The 19,874-nt window shown below is 45.3% G+C and overlaps 2 protein-coding genes across 2 annotated transcripts in view; one reads left to right on the top strand and one right to left on the bottom strand.

Moving 5' to 3' along the window:
* SERINC5 (serine incorporator 5) overlaps positions 1–677 on the top strand; it is a gene marked incomplete at its 5' end in the record, with an annotated part of 38,083 nt that extends 37,406 nt beyond the window's left edge. The window contains one exon of the mRNA XM_082013769.1: positions 156–677. Within this exon, the coding sequence (XP_081869895.1) occupies positions 156–303 (148 nt within the window). The 3' untranslated portion in view covers positions 304–677. The remainder of the gene's footprint in view (positions 1–155) is intronic.
* A 12,982-nt stretch (positions 678–13,659) lies between these two features.
* The window catches only part of THBS4 (thrombospondin 4), a gene marked incomplete at both ends in the record, with an annotated part of 42,277 nt that continues 36,062 nt past the window's right edge, over positions 13,660–19,874 (bottom strand). Inside the window, 5 exons of the mRNA XM_082012756.1 lie at positions 13,660–13,721; positions 15,714–15,853; positions 18,231–18,403; positions 18,934–19,130; positions 19,230–19,278. Of these exons, the coding sequence (XP_081868882.1) occupies positions 13,660–13,721; positions 15,714–15,853; positions 18,231–18,403; positions 18,934–19,130; positions 19,230–19,278 (621 nt within the window). The remainder of the gene's footprint in view (positions 13,722–15,713; positions 15,854–18,230; positions 18,404–18,933; positions 19,131–19,229; positions 19,279–19,874) is intronic.

Genomic DNA, 19,874 nt, shown 5'->3' on the forward strand with positions numbered 1-19,874 from the left:
TGATTCTTGAGCAAGATCTTGCTCTATAAAGGGCTCTTCCCTGCTTTGTATCTGGGTTAACCTAGTTGAAGTCTGTGACCCACTTGGAAAACCAGGATAGTGTAGTCTGAGATATGAATAGTGAGTTTATTGCTTTTTTTTTTTTCTCTTAACAGTTACGAAAGTGCTCAGATTGAAAAATTCTTCACCGGAACCTGGTCCATCTTCTGGATTAAGATGGTCTCCTGTTGGGTTTGTGTCTGTCTGTATTTGTGGACTCTTGTTGCTCCACTCTGTTGCTCAACCAGAGAGTTCTCAGTGTGAACACTCAGAAGGTCCTTCTGTGTTTTTTCTCTTTTATTTTTTCTTTTTTTATGTTACAAAAAAAATACAACAGTCATTTTGTGATGAGGAAACCCCTGTAGCCCACTTAACGTAATGTACCAGTTAGTAACTTTTTAGTCAGACTAAATAAATGATTGAAGACTTTTTTACCTTTTTTAATTGTCATGAACAAGCATTGCCCAAGGGAACAAATCTCTTCCAAAACTTTGTAACACTGATGTGTAGGAAACACAGTTGTTGCATAAACTGGAATAAGTGAAATGCTTTTCAAATAACTGACAATCTTTCTCTGGCTTCATTGGCAAGAAAAGAAAAAATTGTGGTGCAGATGTATCTTCTTACTTCCTGTGAATGTTGGATATCTTCTAGCAAATATGCATTCCTTTTTCTAGTCTTTCATTAACTGTGTCTTTTACAGTTTGCAGTGATGATTTGGACTGCTGTTTTGTACAGCATATAATTCTTATAAGTAGTATCCAGATATTTTTTTCTGAAAACATAACTAAATACTTCTGTAGAAATAGAGAATATGTAAGAATTTGACTGCCAAAGCATCTACTAAAAATTGTTTATCTAAATATTAAATTTATTAAGTTATTGTATACCTAGATTGAGAAAGGAATTTACCAATGATAATAGAGTATTTATTCTATTATAACTTTAAAAGGCACCTGAATATTTTATGCAATTCAGATCTGGTCCACTTGTTAACAGAAGGGGAGTTCTACACACAAATTCTTAAACTCTGAATTTTGTCCAACTTTGTTTGCCAGCTCACTTAAACTGCAAGTTGTGTGTACTGCACAGGGATGTAAGATACAGTTCATTCTTTATTCAGAATGTTTGCTGTTGAGAACATGCTAATTACAGGAGCACTGCCAGTTGCTGTTAACTCTAAAAATGGAATGCTCATTTACTTTTCTACCCTGCTGTTTCAGCTTGTGTCTAAAGATCTCCCAGGATCTTCAGTTCTGTTTCCATTACTAGTTTTACAATATTTTAAATGTAGTGATGGTCAGGAAGGGACTATAGTGCATCATCTTCCTTTTCTGCCTGTATGTTGGTTGGAAAGTATTCTTTCTAACTGCTGTATTTTTATACTCCTCTGTTGATATTTTGCTGTTGGGATAGGAGTTAGCCAACCAATCCATTAATGGAGACTACGCTTCTTTTGGAGAATTCCTATTCCAAGCAGTGGGGTAAGCAGTCAGAAAAACAAAGCCAGAAGACACAAATGTAACAGCAGCTGCCTTAGTACAAATGACTGACTTGACAATATTATACCCTACCATGTCGCTTTTATTTGCTTTAAGCAGATGACTTGGTGGTAGAACAACAGCTCAGATGCCCTAAATGCTGAGTAAGGTTGAACCCACTACGTTTATGTACATTCTGGTGGGATGAATTTATGGCTTATGCTAGTCCCAGAGATTTTGTCTTCTCTCTCAATACATATATACACACATACAATGTGAAATATGCAGGCTATAAACAAAGCCAACTGATTTAGCCGTTCTTTTTTTGAAATATGATTGAGCCTTAAATCTTCATCCAATGCTTTCTGCAAAACAAAGAAAAGCACAACATAGAGGCCATGAGATGGTCAAAATATTTGCACGCCTTAACTTGTTCTGTTGCAATAATTGATGGCTAATGCACACCTGGTGAGTAATCCTAATGTAAAAGATCTCAGTTTTGCTTTTGTTTTCATTACCATTTTTAGCTACCTTGTTTCTATGATATCCTAGGGCTTCTGTCCTGCTTGGAGCTTGCTAGGAGTATGATCTTCCTCACCCCTTGCACTCTTACCTCAAACAAAATCTACAGGTCTGCAGTCCTGTATATTTATACCACCTACCCCAATGACTAGGAGCCTCAAAATACATCTGTCGTGAGATCTGAGGGAAGGAGCATCTATCCAGAGGTGACTCTTTTGCTGCTCTTCTCCTTGTTTGCACCTAGGAAAAAAAAAGCAGTTGAAGCTTAGTATTGACACTGAGTTACAAAAGCAACAAATAACTCTGGAGGGAGAGGCAGGTTTTTTTTCTTTTCTTTTTCTTCTGGGAGATTCTGATCTCACCAAGAGTTCTGCTGGTTTGGGGGCCCATCAGTGTATGTCTCTGCCTGCATTTGGAGTCCAGCCATGCAAGTCCTTCCATAGCAGAAAAAGGCCTTTGTTAATGTGTTTGCAATCTAGAAGCCTTTATCTGTCCCATCTCTAAGATAAGAGCTTATGGGCTGTGCAATGATGACTAACAGTTGTCCCACCTAACTCATAGCAGCTATTCTGACAAACAGTCTTGATCCACTGCTAGATCAAGCTAGAGCTGTGAGCTGCAGCTGAGCAGTCCAGGCTTTTGCTCCTCCCTTCATGAATACTGTTCCTAAAGTAGAGAGGTTTACAGGAGTTGCCTTCTAGTGCTGTATGTGTTGTACTATGAGAAACCAAGCATGTTGTTTTAAAATTAGCAATGTTTTTTATAACAGAACGATCTGGGCAAGCAGCTCTACAGCAGAAGGCATGCACTATGTCAAGTTAGGGAGGGAACAGTAACTGTTCTCTGGTTCTGATAGCAGGCATTCCAGTCACAAATGTGAATGATCCTAATATTTATTTTAGCCAATGGATGTTCTTACTTGTTTATAAAAACACTTATTTTATGTAGGCAGTATCTGCCTGCATAAGAACTTCCTGCACCTCCTTGTGCTCATTTTTTTGTAGTTTGTATTTGAGGAAATAGGTTTTGCACAGAGGAAACAGGATTGTAAGAGGAAAGTCCACAGTGAGGCATGAGTCCATTCTTCTTACACAGCTCTCGCCTCACTGAGTTGCTCCTGCATCCTTCCCTTCCACCAACTATTGACCTTAACCATTTAGATCTGTGGATATACTTAGGGTGGGAATGGGGCAGTGCCTGACTACACTGCTTTGCCTGCTTCTGAGCACACATTGTGGGAAAAGACCCTGAAAATAACTTTGAGGACCGGTGTGTCCATGCTGTGGCGCCAGATCTAGCTGTGGATCTCCAGGCCTTTTTAAGACATCAGTAACTGGTGGCACCTGGGTGTGCAAAGCCTCCAGTTCCTCAGTGAGGCTTAGCTTCATACTGGCCAGGGAAATGTTGCCGCCTTAGCCTTTGCTGTAAAATCTGTACTGTGAACTTCCATGTGCAACTACTTAATAAAACCCTCAGCTAGGGGCTGGAATTCAAATGCCCAGTTCATAGACTCCAAACAGTTCATACGAATGGGCTTTTAAAACCTTTTTAAGAAGTGCCTTCATACTTGTTGCTGTGATAGCTAATAATTCTGGTGGCACTGGAACTGGAAAACCTGAACTGAGCCTGTGACTGGGTGATGCTGCCTTGTACATTACACTGGTGTGTACAGGACACAGTCAGTCCCGTTGTGAATGTGGAAGACCAAATAATCTGGCTTGACAAACCTCTGGGGTTGAGACTGATTCTGATATTACTGTGCAGTGGAAGATGAACAGGGAAAATTCACAAATCATAGAATCATATGGGTTCGAAGGGACCTTTAAAAGTCATCCAGTCCACACCCCCCTACAATGAACAGGGACATCTTCCACTAGATCAGGTTGCTCAGACCCCCATCCAGCCTGACCTGGAAGGTTTCCTGGGATGGGGCATCTACCACCTCTCTGGGCAACTTGTGCCAGGGTTTCACCACCCTCAGTGTGAAAAATGTCTTCTTTATACCTAGTCTAAATCTACTCTCTTTTAGGTTAAAACCGTCACCTCTTGTCCTATCGCAACAGGCCCTGCTGAAAAGTCTGTCCCCATCTTTCTTATAGGCCCCCTTTAAGTACTGGAAGGCCGCAGTAAGGTGTCCCCAGAGCCTCCTCTTCTCCAGGCTGAACAACCCCAATTCTCTCAGCCTGACCTCACAGGAGAGATGTTGACCACTCCCCTCTGGATGTGACCATCCAAACAATTCCTCATCCACCCAACAGTCCACCCATCAAATCCATCCCTCTCCAGTTTACAGAGGAGGATGTTGTGGGGGACTATGTCAAAGGCCTTACAGAAGTCCAGACAGACAACATCAGCAGCTGTTCCTTTGTCCACTGCTGTGGTCACTCCATCATAGAAGGCGACTAGGTTGGTCAGGCAGGACTTGCCCTTGGTGAAACCATGCTGGCTGTCTCGAATCAACTCTCTGTCCTCCATGTGCCTTAGCCTAGCTTCTAGGAGGATCTGTTCCATGATCTTCCCAGGCACAGAGGTGAAGCTGACAGGTCAGTAGTTCCCAGGGCCCTCCTTGCTACCCTTTTTTAAAAATGGGTGTAATGTTTTCCTTTCTGCAGTCTGCAGGGACTTCACCTGACTGCCAGGACTTTTTAAATATTGTGGAGAGTGGCCTGGCAACTACATCAGCCAATTCCCTCCGGACTCAGGGATGCATCTCATCAGATCCCATAGACCTGTGTATGTTCAGGTTCCTCAGGTGTTCGCACACCTGATCTTCTCTTCCAGTGGGAGGGACTTAGGTCTTCCAGTCCTCGTCTTGCAGTCCATCCCCTTGAGGGGTGTGGGAAGAGAGGTTGCCAGTGACGACTGAGGCAAAGAAGTCACCGAGTATCTCAGCCTTCTCCCCATCTGTTGTTACCAGTCTGCCAGTCTTGCTCATGGTGGGAGGGGGCAAGCTAGGGAGGAATGCCTTAATCATATGCATCAAATGGCCTGATGCTTTTGTAAGTAAATGAGTAGCTGTTGCCTACATTTACATTTAAACTGTAAACAATTAACTTTCTCTCCCCATACCTGAAAGTGCAGGTGAGTGCTCTGCTTGAGCAGTTAGCTGTGCGGTGTCTATCCTGCCACGTGCCATGATTGTGCATTGAATTTGTTCGCGGACGTTCCCACTGCAGCATTTCTGGCTCTTAGTATTTTTGTGCTGTGTGAAGTGAGGAAGCTCTTGTTACAAAGACAGGAAGACCAGAGGGCATGTCCTGTACTAAGTTTCCTCTAGTTAAACTTGGATTTTAACTAATGCTATAATTTAAAGGTTTCTTGGAGGAACAGACCATGTTGGCAGAAGTTAGTTCTGGTGGGAAGGTGAAACAGTTTTATTGGTGTTTCCCTACATTTTAAAATTTGCTATCTGAAGAAGGGTCATTTGGAACCGCACTGCTGCACAGCTGTCTGAGACTCGAACAATATTAGTTTTTCTCATGAAGGTAATAGAGAGCCACAATTGTGACTGGTTCTTGTTTGCTGTAAAATCAGTGGGATGATCTTGGAGAACAAGTCACTGAATCCAAATAGCTGGACTAACAAATGAGACCATAAAACCTCTTGAAGAACGTGTGAAAAGCAGATGGATATGTTTGCTGTTTACCACCTAGTTCCTTGCAGCTGGATGCCAGCTAAGGAACTCCCCTGTGATCGCACATCAGAGTTATTACATGGTTGTGATACTCTTAGCTTTGTACTTCTTGCATTTCCATGAGGTTCAAAAAGCTCGTACTTGCCCAGCTAATTCAGTAAATCCTGGATGGTTTGGGCCACTTCCACCTGAAACGGGTAATTCAGTGTTGCTAATATGCACATAGTCCAGAGAGAGGGCTTATCCCCTCACACAATCATAAACACTGCATGTCTATTTATTTATTTATTCAGTGTTTTAGCACCTTTCTACACATCTAGAAGTGCTCTGAGATTATAAGATATGCACATATACCTGCTTCGTCAGCCACTGGTGCAGCCATTTCTGGGCTAGAACATTGCTATTGATGAAGCAACCGTTGGACTTGCGAAAAAGCTGTTTTTTAACAATGTGCTGGTTTTGACCAATGCATCAGGAAAGTTTGGGAACTCAAGATGGTGCTGCTTGAACTTTGGCTAGCAGCCCACAGTGTCATGGGCATCTCTGAACAGATTGGTAACAAAACAATCCACTGACTGCTTTTAAAACATGCTATAAGGAATTTATGCTATAAACTCTTAGGCTTTTCTCCGAAGTAAGTTGATAAAGCAAAATACCATGAGACTGTACCTGTGTGGCTACATGAGCGAGATTATCTGCAGCTAAAATTTTGCTCTAATCTTTGCTTCTGCACTTTAGAAACAATGCCTTTTGCTTGCAGGCTGTATCTCCTCATTTTATTTGCCTTTTTCTCCTTGGATTTGTTCTTTAAAGGCGTTGTAAACCTGCTTCACTCCCATTCTGCTTCCTGTCAAGTGGGTTGTCTTTGGTGCTAGAAACCAGCGAAGACTTCTTTGCCAGGTCTTGTCGATCCTTTCCTTTTTATAGCAGGACAGCTTGCAGTGTTGAAGCAAAGTCAAGGATCACAATTTCTTACATGGATCAGTTTTCCTCTGCGAAAACTGCTTCCGTGTTTTCTGAAGTGGCCTACAAGTTCTTGTGGGAGGAAAACACATAATCAGCACCATGACATTTTTACTTTGTGTTTTCGATTTTGTAAACAGTAGTTTGAGCTGAGTGTTCCACATGACTGTACAAGGGAATGCCAGGGGTCAAGTGCTTAGAAAGCTTTAGCTTTTTGTACGCGTAACAGGATACGTAGCTTGGGGATCTGGTATGTCTCTGCATTTTCAAATCCTGGCGGCAGAATGCCCAAGTGCCCCAGGATGGGGATGCACAGCAGCGTCTGGAGTAGAAACGTTGGGCTTTAGGTCAGGAGACTGGCATGACGGCCACCTTCTAATGCACAAAGAAATTCTGTACTTTTCAAGTAGGCCTTAAGTCCAGTTTTGTTTTGTTTTCCTCAGACCTGGTTTTGACTCCTTCCACACCTGTTCAATAATGTTATTTTTAAAAAGCTAGAATTTGCAGATAAAAGCCGCCTGGGCTTCCCCGCCATTTGCTGGTCTCCGATAGCTCCCAGTGCCGTAGCACTCAGCCGTTTGCACACACTTCTTCAGAGCCACAGTTGTCAGCTTTGACACCGTGCCAGCAGCTGAAAGCTTCCAGGGCTTTTGCTCGCCCGAGCTGCGGGGTGCAGCACTGCAGCTGCGCTTTTGCCAAAGAAGCCTCAGTGCAAAGCCAAGAAGAGTTTTGGAAAGCTATGGGGAAATAACATCTCGTTACTCATACCGTAGCTTTATTTTTCCTCTTACTGATAGATGTCCAGGTGCTCGTTGTACATCCATGCAAACCTGAAGAGAGGAGAATTAACTTTCAGAGAAAATTCTTCAACTTGTGATACACAAGCTGGGAAGATACTAGGAACATATGGGTTCCCTGTCTGCTTTGTATTTACCACCAATGAGTGGTATTTATTCTCGTATATGCCATGTTCTAAAACTGGATGCAAAGTAGACACAATGTAAACACGTTTTCTTAATGGTGAGGGGATTTTAATTAGTCTTTTTCAAGGTTCTTAGTATCTCAAGGGAACTTTTTTGGTGTGTATGTGTGGTTTTATTTTAAGCTGTAGCCAAGTGAAGTGGAGGTTTGCTAGTTTATTTAACATTTTTTGCAAGTGTTGTGATCTGTATTAACTGTAACACTTTCACTATTAAGGATTGGTAAAGATTTCAGAGTTGTAAGAACGTAATTGTAAAGTAGTCAACAGCTTTGCCTTTTTAAAGCATGTTAATGGTTTTATGGACACTTCCTTTTGTATACTGAGTGAATGTAATTGTTATAGATTTAATGTTTAATGGACCAATAAAGTTTTTCTTACATTTGAAATGAATTGTTGTCCTATATAAAAGTTGAAAAGTCAACTCACTAGTTGATCTTTTCTGTTCCCTACATTTGGATGTTGTTTAACAAAAAAATGTTGGCCTATGGAATATTACATGGCTGCACTCTCCATGTTATTTTTGCACTCCTCCAGACCATGATCTCAGAAGGTGGCAGGTTGCACAGATCTGCACAATCCAGCTCTCTGAGATGTGTCAGATACCTCTGACAGTGCAAACAAAATATTTTCCAGGCCACTGAAGCCCATGCAGTTCTTTGAAACAAGGATCTCTGATTTTTTTTTTCCCCTCATTAGCCCAGACGGTGGAGTAGGCAGCTGCTGAATTTGACACCAGGAAAGTGCTGTGTCCCCATGTCTCCTGGTGCCTTGCTTCTCACCATCGTTGTTCAGGCTGTCGTGGAGTCATGTTTCAGCCGGTGTTGGCTGCAGCCTGCCTGCCATTACTGGTTGCGCCCATGCCATATTGCTGACCAGACCCACACCAGGGCACGGGTTGCTTGAGGTTATGAGAAACTGCTGACCAAGTTCCAAAGGGTCGCATGGCGGCTGCTCTGCTCCCTGTGGCTCTGGTGCACGTTAGCTGGGAGTCTGTGCCTGCTGGCTGAGGTGCAAGGCAGAGCAGTGCCCAAGCGGTGCCACGGGTTGGCAAGACCTGGCCACCTTTGCTCAGCAGCCTCCCCCCAGCCTGCCCACCCCACCTTCACCCCACCCTGCAGCATCCTGGCAGGATGTTCTCTTCTGGTGTTTCAGACCAGAAGGTGGTCTTCATGGAACGGAAGCATTTGAAGTGTCTCTGTTGCAGTGTTTGTAGCACACGGGAAAGAGTTAACCTTTGGTGAGACGTTAGACCCTGGTGCAGGAGCCCAAGGACTCTGACCTCCAAAGCAGTTGCAGCTGCCCCCACAGGAGGTGGGGGCAAGAAAGAGCTTACCCACTGGGGTTTTAAAATTGCAGTGTCTTTACTTGCCAGAGGCCACACATGGAGCTGTCTGCATTGCACAATAGTTCAGAAAAAGCTGGTGGTGCAAGAGGAGCTCATTTGAACGCTTACACACAGGGACTGCAGAGTCTCGAATGGAAACGTGAGGGGCAGGTTTCCCAAGTCCGGAACATGACCTTGGGGCAAATCTTTGTCTGCAACAGCCAGACTCCACTGTTCCCAAACTTGTAGGCTACCCAGCAGTTGGTATGTCAACACGACAGACATAGTGATCCCATTGTAAGGTCCCAACAGCACCTTCTGAAACAAAAGTTCTGGCTGGCTGAGCTGTGACCAGTTTCTGTGGCTACCAGTTGAGCAAGCCGGTATGTTTTCTGTTGGGGAGGTTAGAAGCTCGCAGCTTTATGCACTTACCTTTGGCAGCTCAAGAGCCAGAGCCTGTATCTCCTCTTCCAGCTTCCAGTGGCCAACAGCCATGGCATAGGCTGAAAGAGAGCCTGGAATTTTTTAGCAGCGCCTGTTGTGATAGAACAAGGAACAACGGTTTTAAGCTAAAAGAGGGCAGATTTAGACTAGGTATAAAGAAGACATTTTTCACACTGAGGGTGGTGAAACACTGGCACAGGTTGCCGAGAGAAGTGGTGGATGCCCCATCCCTGGAAACCTTCCAGGTGAGGTTCGATGGGGCTCTGAGCAACCTGATTTAGTTGAAGCTGTCCCTGCTCACTGCAGGATGGGTTGGACTCGATGACCTCTAAAGGTCCTTCCAACCCTATGACTCAGTGCAAATGGGCAAGCTCAAAAGTGGCAAACTGGTGTGGCAAATGGCCAGGGTGTTCCCTCCCAGCCGCTGCAGCAGGAGGAGAGCCTCCAGCCATAGGCAGGAGGGCAGGACGGAGGCTCAGACGCTGGCAGGAGTTTGGAGGCCAGCTGCGGCCATCTTTTCTGATGGACCTGATGGGTGCTGTCATGCTTTGATCGGCGCACGTGGCCAGCAGGTTGGGGTGGGCCAGGCCTGTTGCGTCCACTGTGGGGGGAGACCACTTCTTGTGCGAAATGTGCGCTGCAGGCAGGTGGGCCCAGCTGCGGAGCACCCGCGGCGCGCCTGAGCGTGATGCGCTGACTGCCTTCTGCCCGGATTGCACCCAAACCGTTAGAGGATTTCTGCCTGGAGAAGGGGCTCTGTCCAGTGAAATGCAAATGCATGATAAAGGAAGATGTAAATTTGCTTTATGGTCCGTGTTCTCATTCATAAATGAAGGATGCTGCAGTCACAGCCTATATTCATCTAGAAAAAGATGTTTTTTCTCATCTTTTAAGCGTAATTTGACAATAGCCTCTGTGTTGGTCCAAAGTAACTAGCCTTTCAAGCCTCTGTTGAAAACCTGGCGAGTGAAGTTGGGTTTGATGAAGCCGAGGGGAAAGGAGGACTGAAGCTGGAGGACCCTTCATGATGAAGTGCTGTGCCAGAGGAACGCTCCTGCGTCGTGCTCTTTGCTGTGGGACTCTGGGACCCCTCATGGTACTGGTCCCAGAAGACTTGGGCACTGCTGCACAAGCCCGCAGTGAAAACTCTGCTGGTAGCCCAAGCCTTTGATAGCACTGTAAACCTTAAGGGTATTATTTTTATTGCAGAGAACAGGAGGCTTCCTTTTTCACAGAATCACAGAATCACTAGGTTGGAAAGGACCTTTAAGATCATCAAGTCCAACCATTAATCCAGAACCACCATGTCCCCTAAACCATGTCCTGAAGCGCCACATCCACATGTTTTTTGAACACTTCCAGGGATGGCGACTCCACCACCTCCCTGGGCAGCCTGTTCCAATGCCTGACCACCCTCTCAGTGAAGAAATTTTTCCTAATATCCAATCTAAACCTCCCCTGGCGCAACTTGAGGCCATTTCCTCTTGTCCTATCACTAGTTACTTGGGAGAAGAGACCAACACCCTCATCACCACAACCCCCTTTCAGGTAGTTGTAGAGAGCGATAAGGTCTCCCCTCAGCCTCCTCTTCTCCAGACTAAACAACCCCAGTTCCCTCAGCCGCTCCTCATAAGACATGTGCTCCAGCCCCCTCACCAGCTTCGTTGCCCTTCTCTGGACACGCTCCAGCACCTCAACATCCTTCTTGTAGTGAGGGGCCCAAAACTGAACACAGTATTCAAGGTGCGGCCTCACCAGTGCCGAGTACAGGGGCACAATCACTTCCCTGCTCCTGCTGGCCACACTATTCCTGATACAGGCCAGGACGCTGTTGGTCTTCTTGGCCACCTGGGCACACAGCTGGCTCATGTTCAGCCGGCTGTCAACCAGCACCCCCAGGTCCCTTTCCGCCGGGCTGCTCTCCAGCCACTCCTCCCCAAGCCTGTAGCATTGCATGGGGTTGTTGTGGCCAAAGTGCAGGACCCTGCACTTGGCCTTATTAAACCTCATACAGTTGGCCTCTGCCCATCGATCCAGCCTGTCCAGATCCCTCTGCTGAGCCCTCCTACCCTCCAGCAGATCAACACTCCCACTCAGCTTGGTGTCATCTGCAAACTTACTGAGGGAGCACTCGATTCCCTCATCCAGATCATCTATAAAGATATTGAACAAGACTGGTCCCAGAACCGAGCCCTGGGGAACACCACTCGTGACCGGCCGCCAGCCGGATTTAACGCCATTCACCACAACTCTCTGGGCTCGGCCATCCAGCCAGTTCCTCACCCAGCGAAGAGTAAACCCGTCTAAGCCTCGAGCCGCCAGTTTCTCCAGGAGAATGCTGTGGGAGACGCTGTCAAAGGCTTTACTAAAGTCCAGGTAGACAACGTCCACAGCCTTTCCCTCATCCACTAGGCGGGTCACCTGGTCATAGAAGGAGATCAGGTTGGTCAAGCAGGACCTGCCTTTCATGAACCCATGCTGGCTGGGCCTGATCCTTTGGCTGTTCTGCAGATGCCCTGTGAGCACTCTCAAAACCAACCGCTCCATAATCTTCCCTGGAACAGAGGTCAGGCTGACAGGCCTGTAGTTCCCAGGATCCTCCTTCCGGCCTTTCTTGTAGACGGGTGTCACATTGGCAAGCCTCCAGTCTTCTGGGACCTCCCCTGTTAACCAGGACTGCTGATAAACGATGGAGAGTGGCTTGGCAAGCTCCTCCGCCAGCTCTCTCAGTACTCTCGGGTGGATCCCATCAGGCCCCATAGACTTGTGGATGTCCAGGTGGCTTAGCATGTCCTTGACTGCTTCCTCCTGGATTATGAGGAGTACATTGTGCTCTCCATCCCCGTCTTCCAGCTCAGGGGGCTGAATACCCTGTGGATACCTGGACTGGCTATTAAAGACTGAGGCGAAGAAGGCATTAAGTACCTCAGCCTTGTCCTCGTCCTTGGAGACAATGTTCCCCACCATATCCAGTAGGGGATGGAGATTCTCCTTGCCTCTCTTCTTGTTGTTAATATATTTGTAAAAACATTTTTTATTATCCTTTACGACTGTGGCCTGTTGTTTTGGTACAGTCACCTGATAATGTAACTCAGCATTTCCCCTGTATTCTTGTGCAGAGCAAGAGCCATGGCTGTTCTTTTTCTTGGGCCTGCTTCTGATTTTTAAAACCCTCACTGCATTCCCCCTCTGTGTATTTCCTCCCTCCCCCCAGGCCGAAGCACTGTTTCCATTTCTCCTTTTTAAAGTAAAGTAAAGTAAAAAGTGGTTAACCTATTGGCTGCAATAGCCTTTTTCGCAGCAGCCCTTGGGGCTTGTCCTCCCTTCCTTTCTTAGCTCCTTTTGAAAAAGAACGTAGTAGAAATGCACAAGGTATCCAACAACTTTCTATACTTTGAAGTACAGAGTGCATTGCAACACAATTTGGGGGGGATTTTTGTTTTCCAGTCCTTTCCTAATGCTTAATGCAGTGCTTTGGGTTTTTAATGTGGTGACTTATTTTCGTAAGATTGCACTACCTGCTGAGAGAGCTGGGCTCTGAGTAGAGCAGGTCCAAGCTTGGCTTTCTGTATGTGAAAGCTAGGATTATTTTCTCTCTGTGGGGAATTCTGCATTTGTCTTCATATGTCTTTTTTTGTTTTAGTCACATGCAAGTCATAAGATGTGACTACAACACCCTGCAGTCAACTTTTTTGCTTTTACAGGATGTGATAGTGTTACTCATAGATTTCTGGGAGTGGGAGCGCAGGGAGGTCTAATAGAGTTCTTAGAGGAGGTCTGCCAAAGGTGACTAAGTCTCCAAAGGAGTTAAACTGCTCTAAAGGAGATAAAACTTCTTCCTAGCAGGACTGGAACGGTACTAAGAAACCCTTGGCTTGGCCAGACAGCTCCCAACCACTTCATGCCCAGACACAACCTGTTGTTCCTGACACATTTCCAGATAGATAGACAAAAACTGAACTTTCTTCCCCACCCTTTTTAGTACCAAATCCAAAATGGCAATAGATTCATGCTTTTCCTGAGAATGTTTTAAGCGCGTGTGACTCCATTACATGCTGCTCCCTAAATTTTAGGGCAAATTTGAAAACAAGTGAAGCCCCAGTCTATTTTGTCTCCTTTTTATTTTCACTTTTATACAAAAAAGAAGGTCTGACATAGTCACATCAATGACAACAAGCTGCGGTGTGCACTCTTACAACAACAATCATATATGGATTTAAAATATATTGTTTTATTGTTTGCAATAGCAATGTTAGTTTGCTTTTCCTTCTTAAATATCACCAACGCCAAACTGCTGAGCTTGAAATTCTTGAAAGTCTTCTGGGATGGTGTCTGAAAACAGGAAAATACACGAAAGTTTAGTCTCTTCTGACAAAATCAAGAGGCACTTAAATTAATGAATTACCCACCTACTCTTTTATTTTCATAGGTAACATGCCTTCTCTTTTGTTTACACATTAAGAATGAACAGGGTATGTTTTTAATTTTAGTTGTACTCCACGGAGAAGCACAGAGAGGCTAATGAGACAGTGAGTTACTACAGTGCCAGCCCATAATGGAATACTATCAATCTTCAAATTACATTCCCACCCGAAAACTTTGTGCCTTCCACTCCTATTTTTATTAATAAACGCTGTCCAGAAAGGCAGAAGAAGTGGTTGTCTTGCTCTGCACCCCAGACACGTTTGTAGCATCAGCATCTCTATTTCTCATGTATCCTAATTCAGCTTCCCTGTGATGGTTTCCCACGCCGCAAGAAGGGACAGAAACGTTAACCCGAGGACCAATAGCAACTGGCAGAGAAACTTCAGCACTGGCAAAGGAAGGGAGCTGGAGATGGGTCAATATCATAAAAGTAACTACAGTTTTGTTGGAACTGTTGAGTGTGCAGTGTGGCTTTTCCAGATCTCAGAACATTTTATCTGGAGAGCCACAGAGCTAACCGTAGAGCTAAAACTGCAGCCAAAGATGGAGCCACAGCAATGAAGCTCAACTGTAAGACCTCAACTTCACTCTGATTATTTCCACCCTGAAGCAGGACAGGTAAAAAAGACTGAAAAAAGGAAGTAACTATAAAAATACACACAGTATATAGAAAAAAGGGTTAAGTCATTTGCTTTTTGTTGATCACTTCTTTTTTTTGAAGCTTGAAAATTCTTTTTAAGCTTTTTCTGCAAATGTAGGAACTTGTCTGAAATTAAAGCAGGGATACCTGGGGACTCCAGAGACTTCTTTGAGTGGGTTCATTGACTTAATGCAGCGCCCGCAGCAAAGCCACTGCCTGCTCACTGCCAGGGAAGTATCTACGACTTCAGTGCCAGCTTTGAAATATGCTTTCTGGGAAACCACATACTGTTTGAGACTCTTATCGAGTAATTTGTCATTGTAAGCACCACTGTCTAGAAGTTCCCCTACTTAACCATGACAGCCAAGCACCAGCCTAGGTGTACCGAGTGCCCAAGAACCAGCGTCCATCATCAGAACAAGTCACAGAGCCAGGGTTTGGTCCTGCAGCCACTGTGTCCACTGCAGACCTTGGCTGGTCTTCTTGGATCCACAGAAAGCAGACAAGGTAACCATCCCAACTTGGATGGTAACTTATTTTCCTAAGGCTGGCTTGGTCAGGTAGGGGTTGATGCTCTTGAGGAGCAGGGCAGCCGCTCCAACCCCACTTCAAGCTAGCTGAACTGCTGCCAGGGCAGAAATACCCTGACATGATTAGCTTCTAGCTCAGTGACCAAGGTTTGAGTTATTCCAGACAGTGGGAGATCAGGGCTAAGCTGCAAGGCTCTTACCCCAAGAGGAGCAAGCCTGCATGGTCCCACAGAGTTGGAGAAGGATTCCTCCATGGGTGGAAGGGCATCTTGTAAACTCATCCCCCCACAGACAGAAGCAACCAGCAAGTACGCGAGTGACACTGATGCCTGATGACTGATCCCACAGTGATCCAGATTTATTTCACCTTGTATTCAGAGCTCGAGGCATCCTACATACATGATGGCCTCAGTGTATTGTGCATGTACAACTGTGATGGTTGGTTGGTTTTAAATAACGTTTCTAATTCTCTGATGACAGCTATACTACTTAGTTGGCACAATCTCTGCAGCAGAGTGACTGCTCTGGGAGGAGCAGTTGTGAGGTGTGAGTTCCCATCTGGCTGGGCTGCAGTGTGCTGCTGGTGTCAGGGGAGGCGTTTCACAGCTGTGAGTAACTAGTAAATGAAAAGCAAAAAACACGCAAAATCTCTTAATCCAACAGCCATACTACCGGTTCTTAGTGGTCGCTAGCTAGTTTTTAGCTAAAATGACATAAAAGCATCATTACCATTGCAGCGATATTTCAGGTTGGACCAAATAATGTTTTCCTGAGAGAAGCAGAAAACTCCAAGCCGTCCTCCACGCATTGTGGTGTCTATAGTTACACCAGAGTCTGCCACAAGGTCAGAGCCTTCATAAAATCTCGCCCTTAACAAAAGCAAACAGGAGGTCTGTTAGGTCTTGTCCAAAGTTGCAACATTCATAAAAGTAATTTCATTCATCCATGGTGACTCTAGCCCTGGAGTCCTGCATCCAGCTCTGGAGCCTTCAGCACAGGAAAGTCATGGACCTGTTGGAGCAGGTCCAGAGGAGGCCACAGAAATGATCAGAGGGATGGAACACCTCTCCTGTGAGGACAGGCTGAGAGAGTTGGGGTTCTTCAGCCTGGAGAAGAGAAGGCTCCGGGGAGACCTTATTGCAGCCTTCCAGTACTTAAAGGGAAGGAGTTATAAGAAAGATGGGGACAGACTTTTTATCAGGGCCTGTTGTGACAGGACAAGGGATAAAGGTTAAGTTAGCTCCCCTGTAGGCTGGGAACTGGCCCAACGCTGCACGCTGGCAAGGGTTGGGCAGGGAGGGTGTTTTGATTGTTGTTTTTTTTTTTACACATCCTACAAAAGCCTTGGAATGTTTTTTTTCCTGTAGTCAGTCAGGCTAAGAGCTTTAACTCTTGAAAATTTCCACAGTTGATAGTTATAGGAGGAAGGGAGAACCAGATTAGATCGGTTGAAGAAGGCCAGATGGATACTGTCTCACACAGTTTGAAGCTGAACTTTTTTTTTTTTTTTTAAATAGGCAAAGTTTCAAACAAACTGTGTGGAATCTTAAACTTGACTGTGAGATTTCTTTAAAAATGTGAATATGATTAATTCCAGGAAGAGTTTTGATGATCTGGCATCTTCTTGTTAGAAAACCCATCGGCAAATTCCCAAATAGCTCTGGGAACAGCTGTGCGCTGCCAGCTCCCCGGTGTGTGCCCTGTACGGAGGGCTTCAGTGGGACCATGCTGGAGCCAGCTGAGCTGTTGCTGCGCTGTCTACACCCGCCCTCAGCCTCTGGGGTACTGGCTAAACCACGTAGAGGATAATGAGTCTGGAGGGCCCTGTTTTGAATGAGGACACTGCTGGTCTGACATGCAAGAAAATAGTGAGTGGTGAAGGGAAAGAAAGTTCCTGTGTCGTGTCATAAAATCAGAAGAAAAAACCCCAACAATTCCTGTTATGTTCCTGAGTTTAATTTGCTGAGGGAGTTCAAAAGTATCTGTACAATGAATAGAACTTGCTGTCTTTCAAATTTCCGTGGGAGAGGCTGGCTCAAGTGACTTTTTCCTAGGCTTCCTTGAAGCCTCGGAAAACCTTTGCTAGACACATTGTGGTCTGTGGCATCTGGCCTAAACAGACCACAGCAAGATGTGGACAGAGAGCTGGCAGAGGTTCGCTTGAGGCCTGGCTGCCTTTAGTTTTTGAACGATTTTGTGATGCTGACTTCGCTACCTTTCCCAGTTGCAGGGGGTATTAATTAGGCTGGCTAGAGAGACTGCAGCCACAGGCAGGTGTGTGCCCGTGAAGCAGCTTTACAGGCAGTTTGGCCTAAAAAAAGCGTTGCCACCCAAGAGCGGTCGGATCCCAGCGGGCAGATCACTACTGCCCTCTGGCTGGGACACAATAATTAACAGTATAAATGTTCTTGATCCACTTCAGCACAACGTCAAACAAATTCACTCCAATTACTGCTGAAGATGATGCTCTGCACCAGAAAAGTGGAATAATTACACCATGAAGTTACTGCATCTGGACTGCAGGGTGGTGACTTTTTGAGGAACAACTGACTTACCTGTATTTCTGTTCTATTTTAAGGTTGCAAAACCTGAACCGATGATGCCAGAGCAGTTTATTTTTTGCATTTTAACATCAACCTCGCTGGATGCTGCAGAGTGAAGCAGTTTCCTCCGGAATGGTGAATTTTTTTTAAATAACTTTTTTTTCCAAATAACAAAGTAAGAATAGATTCACTACATAGCTTTGACAAACTTTCTGAACATACCGTGTAATCTCAAATCTATCACGTCAGGATAATTGCTGATCTTAGTTAGGATTACAACGTTTAAGTGGACAACTTTTGTTAATTCTGTTATCCTAGAATATGTAAATGAACTATCATAATTCCAACAAAAATATTCTAAAAGATCAAAATTAAGAAATTACATTGTTTTTCAGATCAGTGGCCAGTAGTAGGTTGGAAAACAGGGTATTAAAGCCAGAAAAGGGCTTATTAGGGTAGGGCACAGTTACAACAGCCAGATGGTAGAAAATTTCAGTAGCAAATAGGCTTAGATTGGAATTGTCTTTCCTAGGAAAAGAACTGCAGGCTGAATTTCAAAAGTCTGACCTGTTATAAGGCTTCATCAGTGCAAAGATCAGACATACTATAAATTCTCAGATTATCACCTGAATTAGGCATTGAGAATCAACTGTTTAGGCAGACATGTATCTGCACTCACCTCATCTATCCTCTCCTCTCTTACCTGATATAACCGATCTGCGGTCTGTGCTGCAAGAACCAGCGGTAGGAGACTTTGTCTTTCCACCCTACATTTCGGGGGTCCTTCCACAGCAGCCTGACCTGATCACTGGTGTCCCCTGTGTGCCAGAGGGAGTTGCGCAGGTGCTCGCCAGGGCCTGTCTTGGATTTCACAGCCTGCAGAAATACAATTTTCCCATGCTGATCACAGAGAAATGTCACTTTCAGGAGTCTAAATCTTTTTGTAGTGGGGAGCAGGTTTGCAGAAGCACCCTCCCTCTTGCTTACAAGCCCCTAACTTCTCTTGCATAACCTCAGCCACTGCTTGCATGGAAAAGCAACTGAGTACCTGGACCAAGGAGAAGGAAGCAATTTGTCCAATTACAGTCAGAGCACAATGAGAGCAGAGACTAAATGCTCCAGCTGATGAGCAGGAGCAAGACTGGAGCTGAAGTTCCTTAAAAAATGGTGCTTTTAAAAGGGCTGTGTGGCAGCCGCTTGACTTAGCAGTTTTGACACCTGTTGCAGGGAGAGAACAGCAGTCAGGCAGCACGGCCGACACGCAGTGTGACAGCTTGGCCAGCACAAGGCATGACAGCTTAGCCCACGGCAGCCAGATGGCGGGGTGGCATGGCCCGCACATGGCAGGATGGCATAGCCAGGCTGTGGTGACCACTGTGTCCCCAGCTAGGAGCCACGACCGGTACCTTTAGCTGAATGCCGGGTTCTGCAACAGCTCTGAAGGGAGATGCTTGCCAGTACGTCTGTTCAGTCTGTTTCCACATTACCACGTAGAAGCTGGAGCTGTCTTGATAACCAAAAATAAAGCCAGCGTAGTCGTCATCTGTCACCGTGTTCACATGAAAAGTGCCCTCAAAGTCAACACCGTTAAAAGCTGTGTAACCTGAGGATACATGCCGGTTAAAAACAGGTCTGCAGAAAATGCATTCACAGGCTATAAATTTTCTGCTGTAAAACTTGAATCTCAGAAGAGGCTACATACCAACAGCAAGGCCAGGATCGCTGTTCATAGTCTGCACAATTTCCATGCCCTGTAAGAATAAATTCAGGGAGGTTAGTGTGTGTGACAAGCTGGGTTGCTAAGCCTGGCAGCCTCTTCTGGCCTCCCTCTAGCAGCCCCTCCATCCATCTCCTCCGTTTGCTCGCAGCATGTCGGTAACACTTGTAGGTCTGAATTAAAATGAGAACTACAATCAAATACTGATGTTTCAGGCTGCTTGTGTGTCCTGAGTCAGGAGGGATTTTTCTTTTCCCATTGCAGAATTGGCTATACGGGTACTCTGATACTTTCCTTCCCTAGCCCAGTCTCCTGGAAATCACTGAACCTGGCCAGAATTGGAGATGGGACTGGGAGCGGGGGCTGTGGAAAGAGGGATGGTGAAGGGGAGGCTTCTCCTAGGCTTAGCTCATTCTGTTAGATAGTCGAGTTTGGGATTAAAAACTGACTGCCAGGACTGGGTTAAGGAAGGTGTATACATCTCAGCTGGCTTGGCAGAGACTTTGGCAATGGGAATAAATTGCACATTCTTTATGACTCAGAACACATTAGCCCCCTGAAGGCTAGAATTTGTTAGTGTAAATAAGAGTTACTGCACTCCATCTAGGAGTAAATGCTCTGCTATACAGC

Source organism: Phaethon aethereus, assembly GCF_964289735.1.
Source record: "Phaethon aethereus genome assembly, chromosome: Z".
NCBI classification, from domain to species: domain Eukaryota; kingdom Metazoa; phylum Chordata; class Aves; order Phaethontiformes; family Phaethontidae; genus Phaethon; species Phaethon aethereus.